The 12204-nt window shown below is 50.3% G+C and overlaps 1 protein-coding gene across 1 annotated transcript in view; it reads left to right on the forward strand.

Moving 5' to 3' along the window:
• SND1 (staphylococcal nuclease and tudor domain containing 1) overlaps positions 1 to 12204 on the forward strand; it is a 505775-nt gene that overhangs the window by 245219 nt on the left and 248352 nt on the right. Inside the window, exon 14 of the mRNA XM_073329019.1 lies at positions 11774 to 11846. Within this exon, the coding sequence (XP_073185120.1) occupies positions 11774 to 11846 (73 nt within the window). The remainder of the gene's footprint in view (positions 1 to 11773; positions 11847 to 12204) is intronic.

Below are 12204 nucleotides of genomic sequence, written 5' to 3' on the forward strand. Positions count from 1 at the left end.
GTCCACCAGCCCCTGGCATGGTATTCCAGGTGTGCAGTTTTATGCATCCATTGGCAGCAGCAGTGAACACGAGCTCCCACCTGGATGGCATTAAGAGGTGCTGGCAGTATTAGGGTTTGGTTTCTGTTTCGGCTACAGCTATGCTGGCATCCAGAACAGCATGTGCGTCTCAGCTGACGTATCCCCATCCCCCTGCTCCAGCCTCTAGATTAGAGGGCACTTGTTTTCTCAGATGTGTCACCAATTTTAAACATAGAGCTACCAGGGTCTCTGGGACACAGGCTCAGCACAGTGATCTGTAGGGCCCTGGCTGGCTTGCTGATGAAAGGATCATACATCTCTTCTCCTGGGGAGGCTCTGAAGAGCAAATACTTGGTGGCTTTCTGGGCCTGCATTTTTCATTTGACCCTATAAAGACAGAGAACTCCACTTTGGTTTCTTTCGTTTGTTCTGAAAGGAACTTAGAGGCTGAACTAACCTGTGAGCTCTCTGTGTTCCTGCTTGATTCTAAGCAAACTGCTGCCGTGTTTGTGCTGGCTCTGACTGCTCGGAGATGGGGTAAAGCAGAGTCTTTCCTCTTTGTCTTGCTGATTTTGGAGGCTTTCAAGTACAGTCAGCTCAGGGAGCTGGATGAGATGCCCCATGCAGCAGGGAGTTAAGGTAGCATCTGCTGCTAGAGGGGGAGCTGTTTGCTTGGGATCACTCTCTAAGGCCAGGCTCAGGGGAGGGCGTTTACAATGATTTGCACTTGTGGAATGTTTGCCAGCTGCAGATATCAAAGTGCTCCCCAGGCAGTTGAGTCTCTAAGATCTTTATAAACCTAAATCTTCCTGATAACTCTCAGGGGAGTCTTATCCCCGTTTTACCGACAAGGAAGCTGCGACGCAGAGTGGGGAAAGCACTTTCCCAAATCATGAGGAAATGAGCGTCCGAGCTAGGAACAGAACCTAGGTCGGAATCCCAGTGTCACGCTGAACATCCAGCCCCTGGTTTCTGTCGGACTGAGGAAGACAAGCCAGGCCTACGAATGCAGGCTTCCCTCCACAAGGGAGAACCAAGACTTGACGTTGCCAGGCACAAATGACAGGAACTGGAGCTAGAGCTGAGCCTGGTGATTTAGGGTAAAATACCTTCCAGGGCTGATGGAATTGTCCCCAAAACAAGCATTCATAAACCCAAGACATTCAGAGTGGAGGTTAAACTTAAAAGAAACCCAAAGCTGTAGAAGCATGTGTCACGGAGTCCCCGGGCGATGCTCTGGAACTGCTCCCTACAATGCTAGTCAGGACTCTGGGGAAGTCTCCTTTCTGTGAGCAGACAGTCTTCAGGACACACAGCTTCCACCTTCCTGGGTCTGACCTCGGAGCATTCAGCCTCCTGTGCCCCTCCATGTGCTTCCCCCAGCGAGTCTGCCCAGGCGGGGTCCTGGGGAAGCCAGAGGGTCCTGCCCCACAACTCCGCAGTCAGACGTGACTCTCAGCCAGCCAGTAAAACAGAAGGTTTGTTAGACGACAGGAACATGGTCTAACACAGAGCTTGCAGGTGCAGAGAACAGGACCCCTCAGCCGGGTCCATTTTGGGGGGGCAGTGAGCCAGACAAACACGTCTGCCCTTCACTGCATGTCTGCCCTTCACTCCATGTCCGCAGCCAGCCCCAAACTGAAACTCTCTCCAGCCCCTCCTCCTCTGGGCTTTGTCCCTTTCCCGGGCCAGGAGGTCACCGGATTCCTTTGTTCTCCGACCCTTTAGCTCTCACCTTGCAGGGGGGAAGGGCCAGGCCATCAGGTGCCAGGAAACAGGGTGTTGGCCATTCTCTGTGTCCAGACCCCTGCACACACCTGCCTTCTAGGGCTCTGCAACGATCATACACCCTTATCCCACCCCCTAGATACTTAAGAACTGCATAGGGGAAAATGAGGCATCCCCACAATATTCAGAGGAAATATTAAGAACAGTCCTGCTTTGTCACAGCGTGGCAATGTGCCACTCAAGCACCCAAACAACCTTAACTCTGCCCCAGAGTGACACTGTGCAATCTCCATACTAGTATAACGAATGTGTTCTGGCGGGTGTGATCCCAGAGTCAAGTGACTTTTTTTTTTTTAAACCCCTCTGCCCCAGTTCTTTGCTGCATGATGTCCCCACCAGGGAGAGTTAAGGTTTGGATGACTTAAGTGTGCATTCAGCAGTAGCTCTCAGGGGACTTTGAAAATGAGTGCCATGTTCTGTTACCCTGGTGTGAATCCAGAGTAACTCCACTGAAGTGAGTTACGCTGGATTGACAGTGGGGCAACTGAGATCAGAATCTGAACTTCCCTCTGGGCATCTTTTGGGGCAAAGGCAGAAAGGATTGTGACTTAACAGCTCCTTTGAAGAACTGTGTCCCTAAAAGGCCACCTCTTCAGCCCACGCTGGGAGCCAGATGCGCCCTGAGGTGGTATCTGAACCCCCAGAAATGACAGCCACCAGGCGAGTCTCGTGGGCCATAAACACAAATGCTTCTTCACATGACGTATTGACCTCTGCTTTGGAAGAACAAGTTCTTCTGGAATAAGATACTGTCAGTATCTAGGGCCTAATTCACTGTGGGGACGCTCCACCCCTAAGCTTGGCAGGACTCTCACAAGTTCACTGTGTGAAGCCCTGATGTGTCTGGCTCCTCTGCACAATTCTGTCACCCAGAAGCATCAGGGAGTGAGTTTGGGTGGAGCACGGTAGGCAGCTTGCTGTCACTGCTAGCAAGTTTAACAACTTCCCCTTCATAGAATCATAGAATCATAGAATATCAGGGTTGGAAGGGACCCCAGAAGGTCATCTAGTCCAACCCCCTGCTCAAAGCAGGACCAATTCCCAGTTAAATCATCCCAGCCAGGGCTTTGTCAAGCCTGACCTTAAAAACCTCTAAGGAAGGAGATTCTACCACCTCCCTAGGTAACGCATTCCAGTGTTTCACCACCCTCTTAGTGAAAAAGTTTTTCCTAATATCCAATCTAAACCTCCCCCACTGCAACTTGAGACCATTACTCCTCGTTCTGTCATCTGCTACCATTGAGAACAGTCTAGAGCCATCCTCTTTGGAACCCCCTTTCAGGTAGTTGAAAGCAGCTATCAAATCCCCCCTCATTCTTCTCTTCTGCAGGCTAAACAATCCCAGCTCCCTCAGCCTCTCCTCATAACTCATGTGTTCCAGTCCCCTAATCATTTTTGTTGCCCTTCGCTGGACTCTCTCCAATTTATCCACATCCTTCTTGAAGTGTGGGGCCCAAAACTGGACACAGTACTCCAGATGAGGCCTCACCAATGTCGAATAGAGGGGAACGATCACGTCCCTCGATCTGCTCGCTATGCCCCTACTTATACATCCCAAAATGTCATTGGCCTTCTTGGCAACAAGGGCACACTGCTGACTCATATCCAGCTTCTCGTCCACTGTCACCCCTAGGTCCTTTTCTGCAGAACTGCTGCCTAGCCATTCGGTCCCTAGTCTGTAGCTGTGCATTGGGTTCTTCCGTCCTAAGTGCAGGACCCTGCACTTATCCTTATTGAACCTCATCAGATTCCTTTTGGCCCAATCTTCCAATTGGTCTAGGTCCTTCTGTATCCTATCCCTCCCCTCCAGCGTATCTACCACTCCTCCCAGTTTAGTATCATCCGCAAATTTGCTGAGAGTGCAATCCACACCATCCTCCAGATCATTTATGAAGATATTGAATAAAACTGGCCCCAGGACCGACCCTTGGGGCACTCCACTTGATACCGGCTGCCAACTAGACATGGAGCCATTGATCACTACCCGTTGAGCCCGACAATTTAGCCAGCTTTCTACCCACCTTATAGTGCATTCATCCAGCCCATACTTCCTTAACTTGCTGACAAGAATACTATGGGAGACCGTGTCAAAAGCTTTGCTAAAGTCAAGAAACAATACATCCACTGCTTTCCCTTCATCCACAGAACCAGTAATCTCATCATAAAAGGCGATTAGATTAGTCAGGCATGACCTTCCCTTGGTGAATCCATGCTGGCTGTTCCTGATCACTTTCCTCTCATGCAAGTGCTTCAGGATTGATTCTTTGAGGACCTGCTCCATGATTTTTCCAGGAACTGAGGTGAGGCTGACTGGCCTGTAGTTCCCAGGATCTTCTTTCTTCCCTTTTTTAAAGATTGGCACTACATTAGCCTTTTTCCAGTCATCCGGGACTTCCCCGGTTCGCCACGAGTTTTCAAAGATAATGGCCAGTGGCTCTGCAATCACAGCCGCCAATTCCTTCAGCACTCTCGGATGCAACTCGTCCGGCCCCATGGACTTGTGCACGTCCAGCTTTTCTAAATAGTCCCTAACCGCCTCTATCTCCACAGAGGGCTGGCCATCTCTTCCGCATTTTGTGATGCCCAGCGCAGCAGTCTGGGAGCTGACCTTGTTAGTGAAAACAGTTTCCTTCAGAAACGTTTCCTTCAGAAACGGAGCAGGTAGCTGCTTTCCTGCAAACAACCATCTGCTGCCAAGCCACTTATCCCTGGAATCACTGAGTGGTTCTGATTTCTAAAAACCCATGCCTACCATTTAACAGGTCGGCCTGTTCTTCACTGCTCCCAAATGATACCCCTCAGCAGACTGATTGCTCTAAAAAGCCTCCGTAGGTCTGAGAATCTTTCCCTCCCATTTTGTGTTGGTCACGGACCAGTCTGAACAAAGGCATGCTGCTTGCCTAGGAGCAGCCAGAAGCGGCTTAGTAGGGGAAGTTTGAAAAGTCAGGAGCTTTTATTTTGAGTCTAATGTGAGAGTCTGAGGGCTGCAGAAATCAAGGCCAAGCCCAGAGGGGGGAGAGCTGGGGGAACGTGTGATTTTTGTACCAGGACTGATCTGGCAATGCTTCTCATTGGTAGTCCAATGTATAGAGATGTCCATCGAGTGCCTAGGTGTCTGGGCAGGCAGCTATGGGAGTGAAACGCCATTAAAGCAGATGTGACCGTCTTGCTGGCGACAGCAGGAAACCTCTTTAAACAGACCCCACACCGTGCCCATTGCTCCACCATGATTGAAACAGAGGCCTTGTTTGTACCGGCCTTTGCCATGATTCCAGCCATCGATGTCACACACAGGCAAGAGGAGTGGCGACTGGGTCTGCTGCAGCTCACCCCGGTTTCAAGCAGTGATAAACGCAAGCCATGACTTGCCTTGTCAGCTCTTGCACTGGAGCCATTGCAGCGGTGGGTGGAATTGAGGCAAATTTCCAGTGTAGACAATAACCCACAGACACAAAAGTAACATCCCCTCCACCCCCGGTCCATTAGCAGTTCTGAAAACAAAACACCCAGGAGGTCCATCCTCTGTGTCCAGCAGCTGGAGAGAGCAGATGGGACTGGCAACAGGCTGTGAAGGTCAAGCAACCTTCTGGGGCATGAGTACTGGGGATGTTGATTCCAGAGCTGCCCCCAGGTATTCCAAGCCAGGTAAGTTAGTGAGAGCACAGCATGCAGAGTAACAATGGTAGAGGACTTCAGCCACATACAGTCAAGCCCTCGAATTGCCCGTGGAGACGCTCTGAGATCCAGCGAGGTTGCTGGAGTGCTGGCCTGGCGTGTTCTCCATGGCTAGTCCCTGCAGGCAGGGAAGGTTGCTGCGTTGTGCCCCCCAGGAGTGGCCCCAGGCAGGATGCGTCGCCATCATCGTCGGTGGAAGTCTCCAAGGTTCGGCAAGGCCCAGGTCCAAGAGCAATCGTGCTGAGCATGGGCACTTTGCCCACCTTACCACCTGGGTCTCTGGAAGCAATGGGTGACTCCTCACCCAACAACTGCCCTTGTCAGACTCTCCAAGTCCTTCCCCAAACCACCAGCAGGATCGGTGTCATTCAAGTGCCTGGGAGAAGCAAAGATGCCAAGCTGTCTGCATGCTGTCAGTACGCTGATGGCAGAGAATCCCATGGAACCCTGACGTCTTTCCCAGCGGCCTCACGTGTTGAATGGGAAAGGCGCGCGTGCCCTGAACCCTGCAGCAGAGCCCTGGCCAGGGTGGCTGATCCACTGCCCTGCATCATGCCCTGGGATCTCGGCATGGAAAAGGTCCATTTCAGAGTGGTCTCCCCACCCTGTGCTGGGAGCCTGCGACTAAGCCAGCAGAACCCCATGGCCAGATGACAGCAGGGAAACTCAACCTCCTCCCATTGTGAGGAGATGCACGGACAGAACAAGTGCAGTCTCGGTGCTTCCTCTGTCTGGGGACTACATGGGCCAGGATGATGGAGGAGTCCTGCCTCCATCTCAGTAATGTTATCCAGCAAGGGCAGCTTGGAGCAAGGTTGATAGCTGTACTCCTTGCCTGCCCTCGGATTGGTCTAACCCAGTGGGACATTCACCACGTGCCTGCTTAATTCTCCCATTGCTGAGACAGAGGCAGTGTGGCAGAGTACATAGACCATAGGCCTGGGAATGCCTCAGTTTCCCCATCTGTAAAATAGAGAGTGTTGATTTCCTTTACTCCAGGCCTGTGGACGAAAGGTGTATCTCTGCATTCTAACACCTATGGCTGTATAACAATATCCATCTATTTGGGAAATCAAACAAACCCCACTTCGCCTCATTAAAAAGTGTGGTGAGCTCCCCCTGGTGGGCTGCATGGAGCAATTAACAGATCCACAGAGCCCTGCTCCTTTCCTGCCGACATCACTGAGGCCGGTGCAGTGAGAGGCTGACCAACAGCAGCCATAATAAGCGTTTGCTCTGCTAGAAACACCTGGAAAATAAACTTGGCATTTGCAAATGGAAAAGGACAAACCTGTCAGGGGAAGGAGCTGTTCCAGGCTTTAATAAATGTGTGTGTTACCCTTTAACCTGCCATCTGTGTTCAGAGACCTTTCAGTTCTGGTGAGCTTATCTGGGGTATTGCTTGCATCTCTCTCCCTCTTTCCTCTCCAACAACAAGTGAGACAAGCCACAAATTACATGAAAACTTTACAAATAGCCTGGATGGCTTCTCATGCAGTTGCATTTGCAAGCAGTCCACAAAGGTGATAGACTAGAAGGCAGAGCAACGTTGGTGTTACGAGTGTAGTACCCTGAAAGTCAGGAGCTCTTCAGCTCCCACTGCGGTTTAACTTGCCATCCTTTTAACCACTTTTTACTCCACCAGGAGTTAATCCAGGGAAGTCCTGTGGCCTGTGCTGTACAGGAGGTCAGAGCAGGTGATCACAGTGGTCCCTTCTGGCCTGGGGATCTATAAGATTGATTTCAATTGTTTTTAATGTCCTGGTTTTTAAGCCAATGTTGGGTGGGTCTCAGAACCATGGAAATGTTAGGCTGGAAGGCGCTTTGAGAGGTCATCTAGTCCAGCCCCTGCTCTGAGGCAGGATTAAGTCCAATCTGTTCTTAAACCTCTACCAGGGATTCCACAACCTCTCTGGGTGACGGTCCCCGTGCTTAACTCTCCTTGTTGCCAGAAAGTTTTCCTAATATCTAAGCAACATCTCTTGCTGCAGAGTAAGTCAGGTATTTCTTATCCTACCCTTGGTGTGGACATGGAGAGCAACTGATCAGTCTTCCTATAACTACCTTTTACATATGTGAAGACTGTTATCAAGTCCCCATTCAGCCTTCTCTTCTCAAGACTAAACATGTCCAGTTTTTTAACCTTTCCTCATAGGTCAGGTCTTCTAAACCTTTCATTGTTTTGGTTGCTGTCCTCTGGACTCTCTCCAGTTTATTTACATCTTTCCTGATGTGTGGCGCTCAGAACTGGACACAGTACTCCAGCTGAGGCCTCACCAGTGCTGAGTAGATCCGGACAGTTACCTCCCATTTTACATAAGATGCTCCTGTTAACACACCCCAGGATGATAGCAGCCTTTTTCTCAACCGCATCACATTGTTGACTCTCATTCAATTTGTGATCCACTAGAACTCTGAGTTCTTCTTTGAGATGTGTCCCCGTGGGTGCTCCATGTTAGGTGAGCTAGTGTCCCTGCCCCTGGGATCGGAGATCTTTGGTAGCACTGCCCGTTGGGCTGCCCATGTGCTCCTCCCCCTCTTGCACTATGAACGGCGTCTATAGTACTGTGCGGTCCAATCGCCCTTACTTCCTTCTCAGCTCCCCTGGGTCTGGGACGGAATCCCTCGCAGAGCCCTTCACAGCATCGTTCGTGCCTTTGGCGGTAATAAGGTACCGTTCAGAGCAGATATTGGTTGCTTCCTCCCTTTATTTTCTTCTCCCAAAAAGCTGACCAGACCCAAACTTTTCTTTCTGTTCTTTCCTCCCCATTACCTTCTAGCTTAGTGCATTCTTCCCGACAGCAAAGTTCTCCCTGCACAGGGTTTTGCCCAGCTCCCCCGGGTTTAAGAGGTGCCTCTCCTGCCCCAAGGCCATCCCTGTGAGTGACGGACACTCACAGTGCGTTTGTTCTCTGGGAGGGGAGCACCCACTGCCTCGAATTGAAAATGCAGGCCAAAAGGCCTGTGACCCGAAACTAAAATTAATTATGATGGAAGGCTCGTTGTGGCCTGACTCAGATCCTGACCCTGCTACCTCTCTTGTGCAGCGGTTTCCATCGGCAACATCATCTGCCGCCCCACGCTCACTGCACACTGTGAAGAGAAAGTCTTCAGTTTCTAGTCAGGATGACAAGAAACACTCTCTGAGGTCAGTGGCCCCCTCATCTTCTGGAGTGAGACCTAGCTCCTTTCATCACTCGGGTGCCGGCGTTACTGGTAGTTCCAAGGCCCCTAAGAGGGCAGGATCACATAGCAGGGGTACTGACAAAGACAGTTCAGAAATCTCAGTGGGAACCAGCTACCCCCCCTAAACACACGGCTCTGAGTGCCTCGGCACTGGCGAAGCCCTTGGCGTGGGTGAAGCCCTTGGTGCCACCTGTTGGCTACTTGTTAGACTTCAGCTGAGCTTGGCACCCACGCCATCTGTGCTGATGCCTAGACTTCCTATGGCACCAATGCACTCGCATCACGCAGTGCCCATACTGATCGTGCTGGTACCACAGAGTTCAGGTTCCCAAGAGACCTGGTTGTTTCTGAAACCACCGAGTCACCACCTCTCCATAGCAAACTACCAGCAATTCGTGCCTCTCCTCCAGATACCGCACACTCCCTCACCACCTAGAGCTGCCCCCTCTTCTGTAATGAGGTGGACTACTCGGTTACACTGCACACCCCACCGTCATATCGAGGGAGAGCACAGCCTGAATCCTTTGCGCCCCCTCGATATCAGGACACTAGAACCAAGCCAGGGCCTTGTTACAGGCACCCATGGATGCCACCCTGTATTTCTGTTTCCCCGTACTGGCCGTATTGGGAACTGTGGGTGGCATGCAGGCAACACTTTCCTCAACCACCACTGATCAGGGGAACTGACATACACCCTCTCCAGGCCTGTCAAACCAAAGAGCCTTTCCAGGAACACGAGGAAGATGTCACACCACTGGCCAACATGTCATCTTCCCCAGATCATAGAAGAATCATAGAAGATTAGGGTTGGAAGAAATCTCAGGAGATCATCTAATTCAACCCCCTACTCAAAGCACGACCAACACCAACTAAATCATCCCAGCCAGGGCTTTGTCAAGCTGGGCCTTAAAAACCGATAAGGATGGAGATTCCACCACCTCCCTGGGGAACCCATTCCAATGCATTGCCTCTAGGGATGGCTTCAAACAGTTTTCCTGCCCTACAGACATAGCCTGAACAAATCTTTCTAGATACTACTCAAGATCAAGCACTCGGGGTGTTACTGCAGGTAAACTGGTGTGCTGTAGATGCACACCCTGGCTTGCCACAGTAACGTGCCATGTAGAGAAGCAATAAGTGAAGTACTTTGCACTTGTCTGTATTGAATTTCATCTGACTGATTTCAGATCAGTTCCCCAATTTCTCAAGTTCGTTTTGAATTCTAATCCTGTCGTCCAAAGTGCTTGCAGCCCCTCCCAGTTTGGTGTCATCTGTGAATGTTATAAGCACACTGTCCACTCCATTATCCAAGTCATTAATGAAAGTACCAAATAGTACCAGACCCTGGACTGACCCCTGTGGGACCCCACTAGATGCATGCTCTGACAGTGAACCAGTGATAGTTACTCTTTGAGTACGGTCTTTCGACTAGTTGTGCGCCCATCTTATAATCATTTCATCTAGACCCCATTTCCCTAGGTCGCTTATGAGCATGTGATATGGGACACTGTCAAAAGCCTTACGCACATCATTCTGTATCATGGCTACTGCTTCCCTCTCTTCCCCCTCCCTGCATCCACTAGGATGGTTACACTGTCAAAAAAGGAAATTAGATTAGTTTGACATGATTTATTCTTGACAAGTCTGCATTGGCTGTTACTTATCACCCTATTATCTTCCAGGCTTGTACAAATTGTTTGTTTAAATTTGCCTTCTGGTGTTCAAACCTTCAGGGGCTCATGTTTTCAAGCTTTTCTCTGGAACCATAAGGGCTAGCAGTTTCTTATGTGAGACTCTCACATGACTCCAGGAGTTGGGTCTTTACATAAAACCCCAAATGTTGCAAGACTTGCAACACTGGTGGAGGTGGGGGGAACAACTTGTCTCCGGGCGGGACCATTTGGACTCCGAAGCTCGCTCTTTCAGTATTTCTAAAATATATCGCTGCAACTCCCCTTTAAATCCATTTGTAATACATCATAGTTGAGCTAAGGGACTCGCAGCAGGGGGGAGTCGGATAGGCAGGCTGCAAGAACGGCTGTATCTCCTGCTTCCGGATGAAAGCTGGCGTACAGAGGAATCTCTTCCCTGCCCCTAATAATTGGCCAAGTTGCACTGTCCTATGCTGCGGTTGCTGCAAGCAGGAGACTGGCCTGGGACCCTTGTTGTTGTTTGTTAATTTTATTATTTCATTGATCGCTATTTTGCATTAGTGGCTAGGAGCCCAGTCGTGGAGCAGCACCCCTTGGGTTAGGTGCAACACAGACACATGATCAGGGGCTTGTTCAGGCACGGCTTGGGGCTGGATATTGGGGTCTTAGGTTTCGAAGATGCCTATCCCAGGAGGGTCAGAAGGAGGCAATTACTTACCTTTTAGGTGTGCCTCATACTCCTTTAGGATTGTGGGCAAAGCTCCCTACCCCACAGACGAAATCTGCTCACTAGAGCTCGGTGCTAGGATGGCAGCAAGGCAGCAGGCTATCAGAGCTGAGGGGGAGAGTAAGACTGCTGCCCAGGCTGGACTGAGATGATCTGTCGTGGCAATTCTTCTCTTCTTGTTAATATGCTCTAATAGTTATGGCTGCAGATGGAATTGAAAATGGGGCTTCATGTCAGTTCTGTAGCATTTGCTAATTTTTGTGGCTGCTAAATGACTTCCTTGTACAGTATTGCTTCGTTCAGGCTACTTATCTTATCTTATCTTTTTTTCTTTTTTACCTGGAGGAACTTATTTCCATTAGAATTGGAAAGTTGGCTGCGTATTTTGCATTTAAAATATTTCATGTGATTAAGCGCTGAAAGAAACATTTATTACTTTTGATTCTCCCCGGTGTGCTCTTCCTGTTGATTCCTTTCCTTGTGCGGGGAACAAAGCCATTTAATTTGGTAACGTCTACAAATGTTCTCTCTGATCAGGTACATGCTTAGCTCAGGTGAGCAGCTGAATACCAGTAATTGGGATTAGCAGGCTAACGAGCGTGTCTGGGCTCCCCTCGCGCATGGTGCCGAGCTGTTGGTGCCATCCGGCGTGCGCCGTGCAGATGGCACAGCTCGCTTTGCTTTCCCATGCTGATTACATTTTGTTTGTTTTTCACTCCAACAGGGCTATCAAGAATGGCAAAGGATTGCACAGCAAGAAAGAGGTGCCAATACACCGGGTGGCAGATATCTCTGGGGTAAGGATCCACGTGGTTCTGCCCATGCAGCGTGACATGATGATGATGATTATTAGTTGTCTTGTGGTAGAGCCTGGGGGTCCCGATACAGGATTGGGAGCTCACAGCCTCGTAAGGTGTGACAACCTGGGTATAGCAGACAGCGGCGGGGATGGCAAGGAGCAGTGAGATGACTGGAGACAGCGTGTCAGGCAGTGGTCTCCACACCGAGCTCTCTGATAGGCCTTGAGTCCACGTGTTTGCTGCTGCTTTATTGTTGGAATGCTAGCTCAGACATCCTCAGGGTATTGCAGCTTCTGGGCCGCCGGCTCTTTCCCATCGTGCTACGTTGCAGAAGGTGAGGGGGTGGCGACTGAAA

Source organism: Lepidochelys kempii, chromosome 1 (genome assembly GCF_965140265.1).
Source record: "Lepidochelys kempii isolate rLepKem1 chromosome 1, rLepKem1.hap2, whole genome shotgun sequence".
In the NCBI taxonomy this organism is placed as follows: Eukaryota; Metazoa; Chordata; order Testudines; family Cheloniidae; genus Lepidochelys; species Lepidochelys kempii.